The sequence below is a fragment of the Entelurus aequoreus genome, linkage group LG02, assembly GCF_033978785.1.
Source record: "Entelurus aequoreus isolate RoL-2023_Sb linkage group LG02, RoL_Eaeq_v1.1, whole genome shotgun sequence".
NCBI lineage: Eukaryota > Metazoa > Chordata > Actinopteri > Syngnathiformes > Syngnathidae > Entelurus > Entelurus aequoreus.
The window spans coordinates 64,586,665-64,607,617 of NC_084732.1; the positions used below are offsets into that span (position 1 = coordinate 64,586,665).

Sequence of the window (20,953 nt, forward strand, 5' to 3'; positions counted from 1 at the left end):
TGTTGTGTGTGCAGTTGTGCACTTGCCAAAAACGTGACTGGGCCTGCACGCTATTTATATGAAAGAAAAGCGGACGTGACGACAGGCTGTCCTCACTCAGGTCCGCACGGACCTGGAGGGGGCGTGCCTTAAGTCCGGCTGGAAATCGGGAGAAATTCGGGAGAATTGTTGTCCCGGGAGATTTTCGGGAGAGGCACTGAAATTCGGGAGTCTCCTGGAAAATTCGGGAGGGTTGGCAAGTATGGTCTAATTAAAGGCCTACTGAAATGAATTTTTTTATTTAAACGGGGATAGCAGATCCATTCTATGTGTCATACTTGATCATTTCGCGATATTGCCATATTTTTGCTGAAAGGATTTAGTAGAGAACATCGACGATAAAGTTCGCAACTTTTGTTCGCTGATAAAAAAAGCCTTGCCTGTACCGGAAGTAGCGTGACGTCGCAGGTTGAAGGGCTCCTCACATTTCCCCATTGTTTACACCAGCAGCGAGAGCGATTCGGACCGAGAAAGCGACGATTACCCCATTAATTTGAGCGAGGATGAAAGATTCGTGGATGAGGAACGTGAGAGTGAAGGACTAGAGTGCAGTGCAGGACGTATCTTTTTTCGCTCTGACCGTAACTTAGGTAAAAGGGCTCATTGGATTCCACACTTTCTCCTTTTTCTATTGTGGATCACGGATTTGTATTTTAAACCACCTCGGATACAATATCCTCTTGGAAATGAGAGTCGAGAACGCGAAATGGACATTCACAGTGACTTTTATCTCCACGACAATACATCGGTGAAGCACTTTAGCTATGGAGCTAACGTGATAGCATCATTCTTAAATGCAGACAGAAACAAAATAAATAAGCTCCTGACTGTAAGGATAGACAGAAGATCAACAATACTACTATCAGGAGGCACCGAACCAAACACTGGACCTGTAACCACACGGTTAATGCTGTGCCGCCTTTTGAAGCCTAGCAATGCTGTTGCTAATGACGCCATTGAAGCTAACTTAGCTACGGGACCTCGTCAGAGCTATGATAAAAACATTATAGCTCCACCTACGCCAGCCCTCATCTGCTCATCAACACCCGTGCTCACCTGCATTCCAGCGATCGACGGAGCGACGAAGGACTTCACCCGATCATAGATGCGGTCGGCGGTTAGCGTCAGATAGCGCGTCTGCTATCCAAGTCAAAGTCCTCCTGGTTGTGTTGCTGCAGCCAGCCGCTAATACACCGATACCACCTACAGCTTTCTTCTTTGCAGTCTCCATTGTTCATTAAACAAATTGCAAAAGATTCACCAACACAGATGTCCAGAATACTGTGGAATTTTGCGATGAAAACAGAGCTGTTTGTATTGTGATACAATGTGTCCGAATACTTCCGCTTCAACCATCGACGTCACGCGCAAACGTCATCATACATAGACGTTTTCAACCGGAAGTTTCCCGGGAAATTTAAAATTACACTTTATAAGTTATCCTGGCATGTGTTGCAATGTTAAGATTTCATCATTGATGTATAAACTATCAGACTGCGTGGTCGGTAGTGGTGGGTTTCAGTAGGCCTTTAAAGTGAACATAACAACAAAGGTCTCACTTGAGACTTTTTCAAAATAAGAAATAACAATCTGATAGCAAATAAACACGGTAGGGATTTGATGGTTAAGTGAGGTCCTCGGCGCTGGCACTGCGACTAAACATCAAACTTGCCTGAATGGAGAAAGTAAAAGTCGTAAGTGAATGTGAACCTATCATTACCTTTACCAACAGACAGCTACAATTCTGGAGCGAGGTGTCCCATTACCGTTGACTTACACAAGTACCGACAGATAGGGATGAGAATTGATAAGATTTTTCCGATTCCGATTCCACTTTCGATTCTGCTTAACGGTTCCTTACGGTTCTTTTATCGATTATTTTTTGGGGAAAAAAAGAACAAAAAGGTGAATTAGCATCAATTTAGTTTAGTTTAGAGTAGGGCTGGGCGATATGGCCTTTTTTTAATATCTCAATATTTTTAGGCCATGTCACGATACACGATATATATCTCGATATTTTGCCTTAGCCTTGAATGAATACTTGATGCATATAATCACACCAGTATGATGATTCTATGTGTCTACATTAAAACATTCTTGTTCATACTGCATTAATATATGCACATTTTTTTAACTTTCATGCAGAGAGGGAAATCACAACTAAGTCAATTTACCAAAACTGTATTTATTAAACAGTTATTAAGCAGTGGCACAAACATTCATGTCATTTCAAAACAGAAAGTGCAAGATTGTCAGAGTCATTTTAAAACAAGCTATAAGTGCACTTTTGTGATTGATGTCACAAAGATGACCTATCAAAACAACACTAAATTAAAGTGTACTTTTTGTACAGAACGCCACTACAATAGTTCAAAACATATAAAGTGTACTTTTGTGCATGATGTCACACAATATATTTCAATAACTGTCAAATAAAAATGAGCTGCATAATAGGTTCCTGCGGACGTTATCTCCTTCTGTTGTTGACTTTTTTTTTTTTCATACGGTGTTGATCTGGAAATAGTTGCTTAGGCATTTTGTTGGTGTGGCACCGGCCGGAGATGTTGACATGCGGAGTTTCAGCACTCTTCATTCTCTAGCGGGTGACTTTTCAAATGATGCTACATTAGCAGTGCTGCTACTTTTTGTAGCAACGCTTTTGCCGCATAAATGTTGAACATATTCCCGCTTGAAGCCAAACCACTGCCGGACGATGGATCCCGTGCTGTTTTTCTTGGGAATTAATTCTTCCTCCATTTGTTACCAGATTCGCACCTTCTCTCTCTTATATTACCATCCGCACCTCACCGTTAGCATCACAGCTAACGTTACCATGTCGCTACCTCTCTGCTCCGCGGGAGCGTGTGACATTGCACACGTGATGTGTGTAAGAAGGTGCGCTTGGTTTACGTCTCTGTGAGAAGGAGAGACAAGAAAGAGTGGGAGTATATCGATATATCGCCCAACCCTAGTTTAGAGATAATTTTAATTTACAAAGCCTAAAGTGAGGTCTTAAGAGGGTATGTGGAAATTACATAATATTTTAAGAATCATTGTCATCGCCCTAGAAAATGAACTAAAAAAATGGGAATATTGTGCAAAGGTTTGCTTAGATTTACAAAGTGAAACCAATATATGACAGGCTCAGAACATGCAACTCACGATATTTAAAGCCTTCTTTTGATATAATTTTGATGATTATTGCTTATACTTTATGAAAACATTGAATTGAAAATCTCAGAAAATATAGGGTTTTCAAAAACTGTAAGCCATGATGATCAAAATGATAAGAAATAAAGGCTTGACATATCTCACTTTGCATGTAATGAGGTAACATCACATATTAGTTTCACATTTGTAGTTGAATTGCTGACATACGCACCGCTGCTGCTCACTGCTCCCCTCACCTCCCAGGGGGTGATTAAGGGTAATGGGTCAAATGCAGATAATAATTTCGCCACACCTAGTGTGTGTGAAAATCATTGGTACTTTAGCTTTAACTTAATAAATGGACTTTAACACGATATTTAAATTTTATGAGTTTCACCTGTATAATGGAAATTACTGTAAAAATCTGGTGGAAGGAAAATATGCAACTTTTCTCTGACTATAATTGAAAATTCACCTACCGAAAGTCAGGAGCACTGTGGCAAATTGGTGTAAGCTTTTGACCACAAACTTAGTCACTGCTCAGTGACATTTGTCTATCTTAGCCTGAGTGTACTCTTCCCTGCCGCGGTAAAAGGAGAGAGGTGAAGTCTGAACTGAAGTGAGTACTTACTGCCCGTCTCGGAGCCAGGCTCATCTAAATGAGTAGGCATTCATTTCAATTTTACCAGGTATTGTAGCTGACTTTACATCATTGGCGGTGTTAATTAATTCCTCTCGTATATACGCAGATGACTGCTGCTGGGACGAGATCAGCGCAGTATGTCCTCCTCTTAATGAAATAACAACCTTGCAGTTAGTAGCGCTGTTGCAACCTTTTCTTGTAAAATATAGCCAATCTTAGAAGAATTTACGCAGCATGGGCGCCATGTTGCTGTCTTACGTCACTACGCACATTGCTTATTGACGTCATTCCCGCACAAAATAACAAGGAATTCATACACTGGGAACCAGTTCATCCCTACCCTACTTACCCATCTCTACCTACAGAGGGCTGCGGCCGGCCAGAGGTGTGCGGTGGCACAGAGAGCTTCCTGTCTGACTGCAGCATGTCCCCCATGTAGAAACATCCTCTAAACACTCTTAAGTAAAAGATTATTGTCTGCATACAAACAATTTGTAGAGAGAGAAATCGGGGAGGCCAAAACATACCGCCAGTTGTTTTAAACACGTGACATCACACCAGAAGCAGTGATTGCCGAAATTGTAAATATTCATAAGTTGTTTGATCTAAACTGGGTCCTTGCATGTTTCCATATCATACCACTATCAAGTTGTAGTTATTTGGATTGACTCTTATTACCTAATAATTATACTTTCTTTTTTAAGGAGCTCCAGTCAACATCTGTTCCATTAGTCTCCAACACATCTGCCTTTAGGCAAACTCTAGTCAGCCAGACCACCACATCCAAAGTGACCACCAGTGACTTGTCCCACACAAGCTCCAGCTCAGAAAAGAGACTGAACTCCAACTTTTCCACATCTTCGACACCTCCAACACATGTCACGATACCAGCCAGAGCAGCACCAACCAAACAACAACAAGTTACCATGGCATCTCTCAGTCAGTCAGCGGATAGAACAACAGCATCTAGTACAGCTTCTCCTACCAAAGCGCCACTTACGCAATCCTTAATCATCTTAGCAACATCTAAGAAAACTCTTCAATCAAGCAGCACGGCAGTATCATCGCACTCAGCACTATCCAGCCCATCTAGTCAAGCAACGACCACAACCCAAATAAGTCAGTCACCAACCAGACAATTACCAATCAAACAATCAATACCAACCAAACCTCTGTCAAATCAGTCACCACCTGAGAAAACCTTGATGAGCTCAGTAAAACCATCAAGCCAGTTAATACTGAATGCAACAGAAAACCCTGCCAGTGGAGTCTTCTTGCAAGACCGTCGTCCAATTCATGATTCAGTATTCACCAGAAAGGCAAAAGAAGCTCTGAAGTCAAGGTTTCACATGATGTCAGGTAACTATTGTGTTGGTTGTCTTTATATCACTTGCTAGAAAAACATTTGCTAACCTCTGTTATTGTTAGCTTTTTGATGTAGTGTTTACATGTTTTTCTCTCTCTATGTGCTTGTGGGGATTTTTCTTGTCACAGTCCAAAAACATGTATGAGGTGTGTCAGAAAAATTCCAGGACTGGGTTTAACACATTTTCCTCTTTGAAGTAATCCCTATACAGTCTAACACACGTTCGCAGCCTTTTCTGCCATGCCTTCATTCACTGCCGGAAGGTTTCTTCTGGAATCCTTTTCAGCATCGTCCGTACAGCTATCTTGATGTCGTCCATGTCTTCAAAAGTGTCCTTCTGATAACCCTTTTGGAAAAAGAAAACATTCATACAGAGCTAATTAGGGTGACTAGGGAAGTTGCTACAGCATGACCAAGATTGAAATGCATTTACATTTTTGATAGTTTTTGTGGCATTATGGTCCTTTCATCCTCATCTCAATGGTTCGCAGGTGAATCAATAGAGGCGATCAAAATAGATTTTATAGTTTTCTGGGAGTCCTTTTTATCTTTTCATTACGTGTTGTGTTCACTGCATTCAAACTTTAAGGGCTGTTTAACGTTTCACCTCCATGGGGTGCTGGACTTATTGCAGCTTCGGAAGCGCGTAGGTGCAAAAGTACTTATGTTAATGGGAGAATACAGTATGCGCAAACCCGGATTTGAGTGGGAATGCTTACATGTAAGGGTTGCTCCACCCAGAGTGCGTATCTTGGATGAAGGCGTGCAGTGACAGACTTAAGTTAATGCTGTACGGCCAGAATCCGCGTAATTGCGTAGCGTTTTTCACTTTAGGAAGCTCCCATTGTGAGCAGCCGCATTGTCATAGTGAAGCAGCCACAAGTTGTCCTACCACAACTCTAGCCTTTTCTCGCACACTAAATGAAGGAAATGCAGTAGGATTTTTTGTAGACGTGCTGGCTGATCATCTGACCCTATGGTAAAAAGTTGCAGTGGAAGATGCTTTTCGCATTGAAGAATGTGATCAACATCAACAGTCCTGGAACTTTTCTGACACACCTCATTCATTGACTACTCTAAAATGTGTTTTGTTGTAAATGGTCATCTGGTCTCGACAATCATAACCCCCAAAGGGTTGAACAGAAGGAAGATAGTCTTACTCATTAAAAATGGTACCTTTTGAGATGCGGCTGAGTGGGCACACGTGCTATGCTGCGAGCCCACTCAGCAGATGGTAAAATAGCCAGGATGAGAGAGCCATTGTTTTGTGTTTTTGCTCACTGCTCAGTACTGCCTACTTTTTGGAGCGCCCTCGCTTTAGAGTGCAGACAGATGGGGACTTTTCACTTTGGAACTTGAGACACGTACAGTCAGCTGTGCAATACTGTTTTTAAGCATCTAAAGCAATTTTTTTAAATAACATTTAAGGAGTGTCATTTGAATCCGGAATTTTTTTTAAAGCTACAGTGCGCATTTCCTTACTTACACTAAGCATTTTGAGTGCATAAGTGAACCACTTCACTCACAATCAGAAATACAGTGCACACATTCACAAACAAAATACACTGAACAAATATATAAATGCAATACTTTTGTTGTTGCTCCCATTTTTCATGAGTTGAACTCAAAAGATCTAAAACTATTACTATATACACTAAAAACCTATTCCTCTCAAATATTGTTCACAAATCTGTCTAAATCGGTGTTAGTGAGCATGTCTTCTTTGCCAAGATAATCCATCCCACCTCATAGGTGGAGCATTTCAAAATGCTGATGAAACAGCATGATTATTGCACAGGTGTGCTTTAGGCTGCCCACACTGAAATGTGCAGTTTTATCACCCCGCCCAATGCCACAGATGTCGCAAGTTTTGAGGGAGCGTGCAGTTGGCATGCTGACTGCAGGAATGTCCACCAGAGCTGTTGCCCATGAAATGAATGTTCATTTCTCTACCATAAGCCGTCTCCAAAGGCGTTTCAGAGAATTTGGCAGTACATCCAACAGGCCTCACCACATGTAGCCACACCAGCCCAGGACCTCCACATCCAGCAGGTGCACCTCCATGATCGTCTGAGACCAGCCACCCGGACAGCTGCTGCAACAATTGGTTTGCATAACCAAATAATTTCCGCATAAACTGAAAAAAGGAAGCTCATATGCATGCCCGTCATCCTCATCGGGGTCTCGACCTGACTGCAGTTCCTCGTCGTAACCAACTTGAGTGGGCAAATGCTCACATTCATCGAATGTGAGCATTTGCCCCTGGTCAAGTTGGTTACTCAACGTCTGGCACATTGGGGAGGTGTTCTCTTCATGGATCAATCCCGGTTTTCACTGTTCAGGGCAGATGGCTGACAGCGTGTGTGGCGTCGTGTGGGAGAGTGGCTTGCTGATGTCAACGTTGTGAATCGAGTGACCCATGGTGGGGGTGGGAGTGGGGTTTTGGTATGGGCAGGCATATGTTATGGACAACGAACGCAAGTGCATTATATTGATGGCAATCAATTCCTGAGGCCCATTGTTGAGCCATTTCCCCGAGATCATCACCACATGTGGCAGCATGACAATGCACAGCCCCTTGTTGCAAGGATCTGTACACAATTCCTAGAAGCTGAAAACATCCCAGTTCTTGCAAGGCCAGCATACTCACTGAACATGTCACCCATTAAGCATGTTCGGGATGCTGTGGATCGGCATATACGACAGCGTGTTCCAGTTCCTGACAATATCCAGCAGCTTTGCACAGCCATTGAAGAGGAGTGGACCAACATTCCACAGGCCCCAATCAACAACCTGAGCAACTGTGTGCGAAGGAAATGTCTTGCACTGCGTGAGACAAATGGTGGTCACACCAGATACTGACTGCTTTTCTGACCCCCCCAGACCTTCAATGAAGCAAAACAGCACATTTCAGAGTGGTGTTTTATTGTGGGCAGCCTATCAATCAATCAATGTTTATTTATATAGCCCTAAATCACAAATGTCTCAAAGGGCTGCACAAGCCACAACGACATCCTCGGTTCAGAGCCCACATAAGGGCAAGGAAAAACTCACAACCCAGTGGGACGTCGATGTGAATGACTATGAGAAACTTTGGAGAGGATCGCAGATGTGGGTGACCCCCCCCTTCTACGGGAGACCGGATGCGATGGACGTCGAGTGGGTCTAGCATAATATTGTGATAGTCCAGTCCATAGTGGATCTAACATAATAGTGAGAGTCCAGTCCATAGTGGGGCCAGCAGGAGACCATCCCGAGCGGAGACGGGTCAGCAGCGCAGATATGTCCCCAACCGATGCACAGGCGACTCTGGACAGCCAGCATTTCATCCATGGCCACCGGACCTGTGCCGCCCCCCTCCACAAGGGAGAGGGGGGCAGAGGAGAAAAGAAAAGAAATGGCAGATCAACTGGTCTAAAAAGGGAGTCTATTTAAAGGCTAGAGTATACAAATGAGTTTTAAGATGGGACTTAAATGCTTCTACTGAGGTAGCATCTCTAATTGTTACCGGGAGGGCATTCCATAGTACTGGAGCCCGAATAGAAAACGCTCTATAGCCCCAGACTTTTTTTGGGCTCTGGGAATCACTAATAAGCCGTAGTTCTTTGAACGCAAATTTCTTGCCGGGACATATGGTACAATACAATCGGCAAGATAGGATGGAGCTAGACCGTGTAGTATTTTATATGTAAGTAGTAAAACCTTAAAGTCACATCTTAAGTGCACAGGAAGCCAGTGCAGGTGAGCCAGTATAGGCGTAATATGATCAGACTTTCTTGTTCTTGTTAAAAATCTAGCAGCCACATTTTGTACCAACTGTAATCTGTTAATGCTAGACATATGGAGACCCGAAAATAATACGTTACAGTAATCGAGACGAGACTAAGGCACACCTGTGCAGTAATCATGCTGTTTAATCAGCATATTGACACGCCACACCTGTGAGGTGGGATGGATTTTTTTTGGCAAAGAAAAAGTGCTCACTAACACAGATTTAGACAGATTTGTGAACAATATTTGAGAGGAATAGGTCTTTTGTGTATATAGTAAAAGTTTTAGATCTTTGAGTTCAACTCATGAAAAATGGGAGCAAGAACGAAAGGGTTGCGTTTATATTTTTTTCAGTATACTATGGACATTCATTGCATTTTTTTTTACACCTTTATACTAGCACCTGACTCTCTGGTCACTAACCCAACTCCTTTGTGGTTTGCAGTTCAAATAGATGAAACATTTAGCAAACATTTTATGGGAATGAAAAGAATAGTCATCACTTTGCTGTGTTGTTGTCTTTTTGAAGAGTCATGTGCCTTTTCCTGCCTGAACGGTGGTTGGTGCACTCGTTCAGAGTCATGTGATTGCAGCTTGTTTCAGGCCACTGGACAGAGGTGTCAAACAGGTAAAACCCATTTTAGGCCCATCCTTTTCAGTCAATTAGGTGATCTTAGACATTTTTCATTGGGTAAGTGCTTTGTTTGGGAACAAAACATAAACATAAACTGATAGGAACAATATGTTAAAAAATGGTTGCTGGTTAACATGATTATTTTTTGCAATAAACAAAGCATGGCTAACTAAGTTAAAAGAAGTATAAAACGGCAGTGAGAATCAGATAAATTCTTTGCGTGGTTTTCCACCCAAACCCTTATAATCAAGTCTACTTTCTACCCTATTTACTATGTGCTCAGTTCCAAATCCTGGTTTTGAGAGGGAGATGGCATGCAGGACTTGGGGTCAGTACAACTTTGAGACCTTTGATGGCCTCTACTATTACTTCCCTGGTCGATGCACGTACACACTACTCAAAGACTGTGAGGAAACTACTGTGGCCAACATCATTGTTCAGGTGAACACTCGTATCAGCATGCTTAACTAACATCGCCTTTAGAGAACAATCAATGCATGTAAAAATGTGAGTCAATTAACTGCTGTTTTTTCAACCCAACACAAACCTTGTCGTGATAAGACAACAGGCCCCACCAGTGATCTTTAGTGTCGACTTAACACATTTTGACATTTTATTTTCGGACAAGTTATTCTGTCAGTATAAAAGTGTAAACAATTTCATTTTTTAAACTTAAGGTACCTTTACCTTAGGTAAAAAATAAAATAATTGTACCTAAAACTTGTCTGAATACAAGACCCTTAACATATAATCAATAAGAAACCAGAATTAATCTAATGGAGCTAATTTGGAACCTGATCTTATAAGTATTAAGCTTGTTGAATTTACTTTTCCATGTTTTATTTAAAATTGCTCAGGTTTCACATTTAACAGGAACATATACAGTATTATTTCACTTAATAATTTTTGACACTAAATAGTGATAACCAATTAAAGATGTTTTGAGCATGTGGTTGTAGAATGAATATGATAGAATAGATAAAATATGATTCATAATAAAATTGAGGGATGAAATGTTTTAATATCACAGAGCATCCTTTTCTATGCAGGTGCACAATGACCCAGACTGTGGTTCCGAACCTTACAGCTGCCAGCGCTCCGTCAGCCTCTACCTTCCATGGGAGGGTGAGATCCGGTTGCGCGCCACTAATGTGACGTTCAAAGGGCAAAGGTCAGAAGTCAAAACAAAAATTTTTTTTTCCATCTTCCACTCATCTTTGCCTTGTCGTATGCATTGACCTCATTTTTCAGGTCACCATCCGTGGATAAGGTAAAGGAGCATTAATAGAGTCAAATTGCAAAATTAATATGTGATTATACGTGATTAATACAATCTTTTTTTTATTAAATGCATGCGTAAACTGTAACAGCCCTAATTGTTCTACAAAAAAGGACATCCAACAATAACTGAGAATACATACAGTGGTAACTTAACTTACATGTAACGGAGGTACAAGCTGTCTCTTGGCATTTTCTTATACTTTAAGTTGCGAGTATATTTTGAGTTAGGAGCCCATCCCGCCTCCAGTTGAAGTAATATTCGTCACAGGGTTGTGCCATTTTCGGCAATACAGAGTTAATGCATTGTTATATATTGCTGTTCCTGTTTCGTCTACACAAGAAACAAACAAGGTTTGATTAGACAGTTGATGTGTGCGTTTGAGCGCCGCTCGTAGATGGACACAATCCTGCCCTTCAATTACCGGAGCTGAGAAAGTTAATTCAAAAGGACAATAAGCAGGCGACCGAATCAGAGAATCAACACACTATGCAAAAAAAGTCAGCCCCGCTGCAGCGTAATTCCGCATCTGCGGCTTTCAGCCACAAACGTTCAAACCATCCAGTCCGTCACTCAAATACTTCCGTGTTGAACATAAACAACGATTTCCTGCTTCCTATTGTTACAGAACGAAGACAGTCTGTAGGAGACACTTACAAAAGTCTGCCTGCCAGTGATGGGCAGTAGCAAGCTACATGTAGCTAAGCTACGTAGCTTTACTACATTTTCCAGTAGTTTGGCTGTAGCTTAGCTACTTTTTTGACGAGTAGCTTTTCCTGTAGCTTAGCTACTTTGTGTGAGTGCTCGCGCACAGGGTGCGTGTGATGCGTCAGTGCGTTAGATTTGTGGCAGAAGTGCTTGTAGTTAGTGCATGCTGCATGCTGCCTCTGCTTGCTATTCTCTGCTTACAACTATCTCCGCCAGCTAGCCCCTGGGTGGGTGAAAAGAGGAGCCGAGTGCGTAAGTAAACTGTAGGGGATCTCGGAGCAGCAGTGGGCCCCGGAGGCGAGGCTTGCAGGTCCACCAGTGTGTGGACACGCCCTGGCGTTCGCCAACCACTGCCCCTCTATGGGTTAAATAGTTTACTATGCCATTGGTAGAATGAACGAGAATGGGCAGCGTCTCCTTGAGTTCTGCACATTTCACAATCTCTGCATCACTAACTCATACTTTCAGTCCAAACCCCGCCAAAAAGTCTTCTGGAGACACCCAAGATTTGGCCACTGGCACCAGTTGCACCCAATCATAACACGGCGCTCTGACCTCAGAAGTGTCCTCCATACCTGTACCTTTCACAGTACAGACTGTGACACCGATCACTCCCTCGTCTGCTGTATAGTCAAACTGCAGACAAAAAATGTCTACAGAGCCAAACCTAAAGGACCCCCCCCGTGTGGACAGCAGCAAAGCAGCCGATCCAACTAAAACTGCTTCCTTCAAACGTGCCTTAGAGGAATCCCTCCACCAACTACCCCAGTGCTGCTCTGCCTAGCAGTACTGGAAAGGCTTACAAGACACCATCCACACCAAGGTTTTTGGCAAAAGATTGCGAAGGTCCAATGACTGGTTCGAAGCCAACGCGTCTGTATTGGCACCGATACTGGAAGAAAAACGTATCGCCCTTACCAACTACAAATGCACGTCGAGTGACAAGACCCTACATGCTCTCAGGGCATCAAGGAAGAAACTGCAGAATGCCTCCCGTCGCTGTGCTAACAGCTACTGGCTACAGCTTTGCAGCAACATCCAATCCGGTAACATCAAAGGCATGTATGACGGCATCAAAAAGGCGCTTGGACCATCACACCACACAACTGCTACGCTGAAATCGGCCCAGGAGAAATCATCACTGACCGCTCTAAACAGCTCGACCGCTGGATAGAACACTACTCCGAAGTCTACGCCAGCGACAACACTGTCTCCGATGCAGCCCTCTGCCATGTTGAGTGTCAACCTGTAATGGAAGAACTGGACATGGAACCAACAACTGAGAAGCTAAGCAAAGCGATTGACAGCCTAGCATGCGGTAAATCACCTGGCAGTGACGGAATTGCAGCTGAAATCCTCAAGTGTGGAAAGCCTGCTCTCCTCGACAAACTTCACAAGCTCCTCTGTCTGTGCTGGAGTGAAGGTGCTGTCCCACAGGACATGAGGGATGCTACCATCATAACCCTGTACAAGAATAAGGGAGACAGGAGTGATTGTAACAACTACCGTGGTATCTCTCTACTCAGCACTACCGGTAAACTCTTTGCCAGAGTTGCACTGAATAGACTTCAGGTTCTCGCTGAGAAAATATACCCAGCATCTCAGGCAGGGTTCAGAGCAGGAAGGTCTACCACTGACATGATTTTCTTTCTGAGACAGCTGCAGGAGAAGTGTAGAGAGCAGAGAAAACCACTCTACATGGCATTTATTGACCTAACGAAAGCTTTCGACCTTGTGAGCAGCAGTGGCCTCTTTCAGCTGGTTGAACGAATAGGCTGTCCCCCCAAACTCATTTGCATCCTTCAGTCCTTCCACACCGACATGCATGGCACCATCCAGTTCGATGGGTCTACATCAGACCCCTTCAAAATCTGCTGTGGTGTCAAGCGGAGATGCGTGCTGGCGCCCACCCTGCAAACCCTAATGGACCAGTTCACCAAAGCCTGTCGGGACTTCAGCCTGACCATCAGTCTGAGCAAAACCAAGACAATGGGACAGAGAACCAAACCAAATAACAGTCCTGGAGAGAGCACAGCTCCCTACTGAGGCAGCGACATCTCCGCTGGCTGGGCCATGTCCGACGGATGGACGATGGGCGAATCCCAAAGGACTTCCTCTATGCTGAACTCACAACTGGCAAGAGGCAGATTGGCCGTCTCCATCTGCATTACAAGGACGTCTGCAAACAAGACCTCAAGTCTTTTGACATCAGCCCCGACAGCTGGGAAGATGCAGCCCAGGACCGCCTTCAGTGGCAGCAGGCACTCTGCAGCGGGCTGCTCAAGTCAGAAACCACCCTGGCCCAACACCATGAGGCTAAGAGGGCAAAGAGAAAGAAACAGGGCTCTGCGACACCGGCAACATCTATGGGACCGGTCTGGATATGTGACATCTGCGGCGGAGAATGTCTCTCACGAATTGGCCTAGACAGCCACAGGAGACGCTGTGACAAGACCTGACTCCGAGGCACAGGAAATCAATGGTCCTCGGAGACTGCGATGCCGATGAGCTACTTTTAGACCAATGTAGTGAGTAGCTTAGTTACAAAGCAACAAGCTACAAAGAGAGAAATGGACTGTGAATCCAAGCCCCAAAAAATATGGAAAAATACAATTACCTGGATGAATGAGAACATCCATACATATGGAAAAAATCCATAATGATTGGTTGGTGTTCGTATGATGAGTCACAATCGGCTACATTATTGACTGGCCAGCAACACTTGTGTCCTTCTAATGATTTTAATATAAACTGCGCAGGCGCTACCAAACACAGACCGGTTTCGACAATATCTTATTGTCGAAACCGGCCAATGAGAGACAAAAAAGGCGGGTCATCGAAATTAGTTACCAAAATTATAACAGTCACGCACTCGTGTCTCATGACGACGAGGGAGTCGGAGACAGAGAGACGTTTCAAGCTGACGACTCAAAAAAATAAAGAAGGAACATACTTTTTCTCTCCCCCAGATTAGATTTTTTCTTTAGTGATGATGTCCAGGAAAAACAATGCCCAAAACCTTAGTTTTTTGTTGTTTACTCTGTAAACCAAGCTACTTTTACCATGTAGCTTGTAGTGTAGCTTGCTGCAATTCTCCGGGGATAGCTTCCCCTGTTGCTTGGCTACATTTAATCGATAGTAGCTTGTAGCTTAGCTTACTACATTTTCCAAGTAGCTTGCCCATCACTGCTGCTTGGTTAAGGGCGTGGTTAATAGGGGAGTATATTTACAGCTAGAATTCACCAACTCAAGTATTTCATATATATATATATATATATATATATATATATATATATATATATATATATATATATATATATATATATATATATATATATATATATATATATATATATATATATGAAATACTTGACTTTCAGTGAATTCTAGCTATATATATATATATATATATATATATATATATTATATATATATATATATATATATATATATATATATATATATATATATATATATATATTTATTTTATTATACATATAAATAAAATAAATACTTGAATTTCAGTGTCAGGCTATCCAGTAGATGGCAGTATTGTCCTGTTTAACTTCTCCGTTCATTTCGGCCACCGTGTTCAATGGAGAAGTCTGTTCTACAAAATGTACAGGCAACATACCCCTTCCCCTTCGAACTGTCCTGGATGAACTGAAATTCTTGTTTCCATTCGTTTTGGAACTTGCAAGCGTATTTCTTCATCTTGCTCGTCGACGGCGTCGCCATGTCTGTAACTTCCTCGTTCTTCTGCTTCGTCTCCTTGTTGTGTGCGCAGTTGTGCACTCTACTCTCTAAAAGCCGTAGATGTTATGACGTCATTGGGCAGGCAAGCTGTTTATATTGTGGGAAAGCACAATATAGACTCAGGTCCGCATTGAGCTGGAGGGGGTGTGGCCTCCAGCTCCGGCTGAATACCGGGAGTTTGTCGGGAGAAAATTTCTGCCGGGAGGTTATCGGGAGAGGCGCTGAATACCGGGAGTCTCCCGGTAAAAACGGGAGGGTTGGCAAGTATGGGCTAAGCACCAATTAAATTATTGAAATTAATTTCAATGGGTAGGGCTCTAACTTGAAAAGTCAGAGGTCGGGTCATCTGGAAGATTTAACAAGCATTTATATGAAACAGGTTATAAGGGGCGGCATGGCGTAGTGGGTAGAGCGCCCGTGTCAGAAACCTGAGGGTTGCAGGTTCGCTCCCCGCCTCTTACCAAGCCGTTGTGTCCTTGGGCAGGACACTTCACCCTTGCCCCCGGTGCCACTCACACCGGGGAATGAATGTTGAATGAATAACAGGTGGTGGTCGGAGGGGCCGTAGGCGCAAATTGGCAGCCACGCTTCCGTCAGTCTACCCCAGGGCAGCTGTGGCTACGAAAGTAGTTTACCACCACCAGGTGTGAATGAATGATGGGTTTTTAACATGTAAAGCGACTTTGGGTACTTAGAAAAGCGCTATATAAATCCCAGGTATTATTATTATTATTATTATAAGTAAATGTTACAGCGTTGGTCTCACGGATGCCTCCACAAGCGCGAGGTTCTGCAAAAGTGAGCCCTAATGAATAATTCTTTAACCCTCTTTATAGCAAAAGAGCCGCTAAGTCCAATGGGTCAATAAGTCCATGGTCAATGTCTGTTTTCGAGGGTGGGGGCCAGTCCAAGGGAAAATAAGGGAGGAAGAGGGAGACGTTTAAGTAGTTCCATCCATCGGTGTGGGAAATTTATGTCAAAAGAATGTGTAGCTAATTAAAATTGTTATTTTGAATAAAAAATATAAATATATAATATCTAATTTCTACTCTTTGTACCATTTTTAAGCTATTGAAGACAGCTTGAATTTGAGGTTACACGTTTGGGGCCATCTTTCTTTTAGCCTTGTACAACGGATTAGACGTACCAAAACACACATCAATGTCTTTAAAACAACATAGGTAGTCAGGCAAGCCTGAAGGTCAAAGATGCAGCTGTATATTTGTGTGCACTTAATCAAACAGATTGATGTCAAAACAAAATTATGAATTTAAGTGTATATTTTCCATAATATTCTAACAGAGTTGAGTTATGAGCTCGGTTGTTGTACGCAATGTGCTCGGAAGTTGAGGTACCACTGTATATAGATACAAACCCCGTTTCCATATGAGTTGGATTGTGTTAGATGTAAATATAAACGGAATACAATGATTTGCAAATCATTTTCAACCCATATTCAGTTGAATATGCTACAAAGACAACATATTTGATGTTCAAACTGATAAACATTTTTCTTTTGCAAATAATCATTAACTTTAGAATTTGATGCCAGCAACACGTGACAAAAAAGTTGGGAAAAGTGGCAATAAATACTGATAAAGTTGAGGAATGCTCATCAAACACTTATTTGGAACATCCCACAGGTGAACAGGCAAATTGGGAACAGGTGGGTGCCATGGTTCAATCAATCAATCAATTTTTATTTATATAGCCCTAAATCACAAGTGTCTCAAAGGGCTGTACAAGCCACAACGACATCCTCGGTACAGAGCCCACATACGGGCAAGGAAAAACTCACCCCAGTGGGACGTCTGTGAATGACTATGAGAAACCTTGGAGAGGACTGCATATGTGGGTAACCCCCCCCCTCTAGGGGAGACCGAAAGCAACGGATGTCGAGTGGGTCTGACATAACATTGTGAAAGTCGGATGGTTGGGTATAAAAGTAGATTCCATGAAATGCTCAGTCATTCACAAACAAGGATGGGGCGAGGGTCCCCACATTGTCAACAAATGCGTGAGCAAATTGTTGAACAGTTTAAGAAAAACCTTTCTCAACCAGCTATTGCAAGGAATTTAGGGATTTCACCATCTACGGTCTGTAATATCATCAAAGGTCTCAGAGAATCTGGAGAAATCACTGCACGTAAGCAGCTAAGCCCGTGACCTTCGATCCCTCAGGCTTTACTGCATCAACAAGCGACATCAGTGTGTAAAGGATATCACCACATGGGCTCAGGAACACTTCAGAAAACCACTGTCAGTAACTACAGTTGGTCGCTACATCTGTAAGTGCAAGTTAAAACTCTCCTATGGAAGGCGAAAACCGTTTATCAACAACACCCAGAAACGCCGTCGGCTTCGCTGGGCCTGAGCTCATCTAAGATGGACTGATACAAAGTGGAAAAGTGTTCTGTGGTCTGACGAGTCCACACTTCAAATTGTTTTTGGAAACTGTGGACGTTGTGTTCTCCGGACCAAAGAGGAAAAGAACCATCCGGATTGTTATAGGCGCAAAGTTGAAAAGCCAGCACCTGTGATGTATGGGGGTGTATTAGTGCCCAAGACATGGGTAACTTACACATCTGTGAAGGCGCCATTAATGCTGAAAGGTACATACAGGTTTTGGAGCGACATATGTTGCCATCCAAGCAACGTTACATCAACGTGGCTCCATAGTAAAAGAGTGCGGGTACTAGACTGGCCTGCCTGTTGTCCAGACCTGTCTCCCATTGAAAATGTGTGGCGCCTTGTAAAGCCTAAAATACCACAACGGAGACCCCCGGACTGTTGAACAACTTAAGCTGTACATCAAGCAAGAATGGGAAAGAATTCCACCTGAGAAGCTTAAAAAATGTGTCTCCTCAGTTCCCAAACGTTTACTGAGTGTTGTTAAAAGGAAAGGCCATACATGCCCTTTCCCAACTACTTTGGCACGTGTTGCAGCCATGAAATTCTAAATTAATTATTATTTGCAAAAAAAAAAAAAGTTTGAGTTTGAACATCAAATATCTTGTCTTTGTAGTGCATTCAATTGAATATGGGTTAAAAAGGATTTGCAAATCATTGTATTCCGTTTATATTTACATCTAACACAATTTCCCAACTCATATGGAAACGGGGTTTGTAGACAGATAGAACTTAATTGTATGTTTCTTCTGTAAAAAACAGATAATCGTCTTTCACCTGGCTTCATCACAAATTAAAAATACATTCACACACAGCAACAGGTAAACAATAAAAACAGTGCAGCTTAAGTAATGCTGTGTAGAATAGTTATTGCAGAGTTGATGAATGAATTCTTGTAAATGTTTTTCTGGGCCAGTGGTGTTCTGCATCGTATGCCTGACGGCAGCAGCATTAAGGAGTGGTGCAGTCGGTGGGATGAGTCCTCAGTGATGAGGGTGGCTTTCCTTTCCACTGAGCCACTAAACCCGCTGTCAACCATTTTGAGCCCAAGATCCCTGGTCTCACCAGGAACTACCCCTGTGTCAACTATGTTTTTATATATACAGTTTGGACACAACTTCTCATTCATAGTTTTTTCTTTATTTTCATGACTATTTACATTGTAGATTGTCGCTGAAGGCATCAAACTATGAGTGAACATGTGGAGTTATGTACTTAACAAAAAAAGGTGAAATAACTGAAAACATGTTTTATATGCTAGTTTCTTCAAAATAGCCACCCTTTGCTCTGATTACTGCTTTGCACACTCTTGGCATTCTCTCGATGAGCTTCAAGAGGTAGTCACCTGAAATGGTTTTCACTTCACAGGTGTGCCTTATCAGGGTTGATTAGTGGAATTTCTTGCTTTATCAATAGGGTTGGGACCATCAGCTATGTTGTGAATGAGAAGGTGTGTCCAAACTTTTGGCCTGTACTGTATATATCAGGGGTCGGCAACCCGCGGCTCCGGAGCCGCATGGGGCTCCTTGACCACTCTGATGCGGCTCAGCTACATACATGCCGACCCCCCCGATTTTCCCAGGAGATTTATGGATCTCAGTGTCCCTCATAGATTACTCCCAGGGAAAAAACAATCCTATTTACACTCTAATTACTAAATAAAGGGCGTGCCCTAATTGCACTGCAGTAATTGTCCTCTATAGCATTTACATACAGCGTGCCAGTCCAGCCACATGTTGCATGTTGTTATTACTTGCACACACAGGAGACAGCAAAGCATACTTAGTCATCAGCCACACAGCTTACACTGACGGTAGCCGTATCAAACAACTTTAACATTGTTACGTTACAAATATGCGCCACACTGTGAACCCACACCAAAAAAGAATGAAAAACACATTTCTGGAGAACATCCCACCGTAACACAACATAAACACAACACAACCATTACCCAGAATCCCATGCAGCCCTAACTCTTCCGGTCTACATTATACACCCCCGCTACCACCAAATCCCCCCACACATCAACGCCCCCCCCCCCCCACCCCCTCCGTGCGTTGGTTGAGCGGAAGAGTTAGGGCTGCATGGGATTCTGGGTATTGGTACCATCAGTGTAAGATGTGTGGCTGCTGAGTTAGTACGCCTTGCTGCTCACTTACGTGAGCAAGCTGAAATTGCATTCTACATGTGGTCGAGCAGGTACACTGTTAGGGCAGACTGTAGAGGGCGCCAAATGCAGTGTCATCACGCTCTGATATTCGGGAGTCTCCCGGGAAAAATGAGAGGGTTGGCAAGTATAACGCTATCAAGCGCCATTCATTCAAAACTCGCGGGCTGCACTAACATCAAATTTCCACATTAAAGTGCGTGCCGGTGCGTGTGTCGGAGACCCCCAGTTAAAATAGCACAAAGCATTTAAGCTTTGTATGCGGTGTTTTTCATTTTAAATTTAAATTTTTTTTTGTGGCTCCCATTACTTTCTTTAATTTGTGAAACTTGCCAAAATGGCTCTTTGAGTGGTAAAGGTTGCCGACCCCTGGTATATATGTATATTTAAACATGTTTTATTTTTTGTTGTTATCCATCCATCCATTTTCTACCGCTTGTCCCTTTTGGGGTAGCGGGGGGTGCTGGAGCCTATCTCAGCTGCAATTTTAAAGACAAAGCTTTGTGTTGTTATTATTGGCTTTCTCATTGTGCTTCCTGCTGTTTTCCCAATTTTTGCTGGTGCTTTTTTTACTTGTAATGTGCCGAACGCCAATGACAAACGAGTCACGGGCCACAGATGACCTCTGTGTTGCACTTTGGGCACCCCGGCTGTAGAAACTAACTGTATATGGCCACTATATTCTTAATATCGTAGTTTATTTGTTCATTGTATGGTCACATATGGGACGGAAGTCAGTTTATGTCAGCGCCGGAAGTAAAAAAAAATTAAGCTGTTCACCTGGGGCAAGGGTCAGCAACAAAAAATATTCAAACAGCCATATTGGACCAAAAATACAAAAAACAAACAGTAGTTGCTGATAAGCTCCACAACTTCGAATTTACATTGTGGAGGGGAAAAAAGTCCTCCTCTCTTTCCAACACCAAATGAAAGTGGTTGTTTTTAGCTTTTTATTTGTCCAGCTTCCATACTAATTCCATAACTAAGTTTGAGGCTTTTATTTTGTTAGCACAGGCAGGATGGAGCAGCAC

At 42.8% G+C, this 20,953-nt stretch overlaps 1 protein-coding gene across 11 annotated transcripts in view; it reads left to right on the plus strand.

Annotated features, from left to right (window-relative positions):
* Positions 1–20,953, plus strand: part of otog (otogelin) — a 176,810-nt gene that overhangs the window by 26,757 nt on the left and 129,100 nt on the right. For all 11 annotated transcript variants that reach the window (XM_062030540.1, XM_062030539.1, XM_062030536.1 and 8 more), the window contains 4 exons: positions 4,537–5,191; positions 9,499–9,597; positions 9,887–10,044; positions 10,653–10,774. In XM_062030540.1, the coding sequence (XP_061886524.1) occupies positions 4,537–5,191; positions 9,499–9,597; positions 9,887–10,044; positions 10,653–10,774 (1,034 nt within the window). The remainder of the gene's footprint in view (positions 1–4,536; positions 5,192–9,498; positions 9,598–9,886; positions 10,045–10,652; positions 10,775–20,953) is intronic.